We start from the raw sequence: 732 nt of genomic DNA, 5'->3' as shown, positions 1-732 counted from the left end.
GCACTCTGCGTCCACGGGACCCTTGGGCCTATGTGGACGTGGCTGCCTTGGGCGCCCCCCCGAGGGGCAGGAGCTGGGAGAAGCCGCTGAGGGCGTCTCCTGAGAGCAGCCGGCCCTGTCCAGGCGTTCTCCGAGTACCAGGTCCAGCAGATGACGGCCACCTTCGTGGACCAGTTTGGCTTCAGCGATGAGGAGTTTGCTGAGCAGGACGACAGCGTCAAGTGAGCCAGCAGCCTGTGCCCACCTCCCTCGTGCCCTCCGCATCCTCGGTGCCTGTGGGCGGGAGCCGGGTGCCGCTTGGCCTCACCAGGTCCCCGGCCTGCGGTCAGCGCTGCTCAGGCTGTCCACCACCTCCTGAGCTGGATGCACATGTAACCCCAGGGTCTGGAGGTGCCCTCAGGGGAGGGTGGGGCAGGTGGGGCGGGTGGGTTGCCCTTGGCTGTGAGCCTGCAGCGTGGCGCCCCTGTCCCCGCCCCTCAGGTCCAGGCGGGGCCACCTCCCACCCCTTCTGGTGGAGGTGACGGTGTCCCTGCTGTCCCCGCAGCGCCCCGTTTGACAGGATTGCGGAGATCAGCTTCAGCGTCGACGCTGATGACGACAGCGTGAGTCCGCGGGGTCTCTGGGAGGCGGCCAGGCTGTGCAGGCACGAGGCCAGGGGGCCCACGTGTGCTGTCCCGCAGCCGGGCGCCGCGCTGTTCGAGGCTTGCTGCAGCGACCACATCCAGCCCTTCG

The 732-nt window shown here is 69.3% G+C and overlaps 1 protein-coding gene across 1 annotated transcript in view; it reads left to right on the top strand.

Moving 5' to 3' along the window:
* The window catches only part of LOC104988093 (serine/threonine-protein phosphatase 6 regulatory subunit 2-like), a gene marked incomplete at its 3' end in the record, with an annotated part of 44,661 nt that extends 43,930 nt beyond the window's left edge, over positions 1-731 (top strand). Inside the window, exons 15-17 of the mRNA XM_010839278.1 lie at positions 92-221; positions 545-602; positions 681-731. Coding sequence (XP_010837580.1) covers positions 92-221; positions 545-602; positions 681-731 — 239 coding nt within the window. The remainder of the gene's footprint in view (positions 1-91; positions 222-544; positions 603-680) is intronic.
* Between the last annotated feature and the right edge of the window lies 1 nt (position 732).

Source organism: Bison bison, unplaced genomic scaffold (assembly GCF_000754665.1).
Source record: "Bison bison bison isolate TAMUID 2011002044 unplaced genomic scaffold, Bison_UMD1.0 scf7180017846325, whole genome shotgun sequence".
NCBI classification, from domain to species: Eukaryota; Metazoa; Chordata; class Mammalia; order Artiodactyla; family Bovidae; genus Bison; species Bison bison.
The sequence above is the reverse complement of the archived record's forward strand: the minus strand, read 5'-3'. Positions and strand labels throughout refer to the sequence as shown.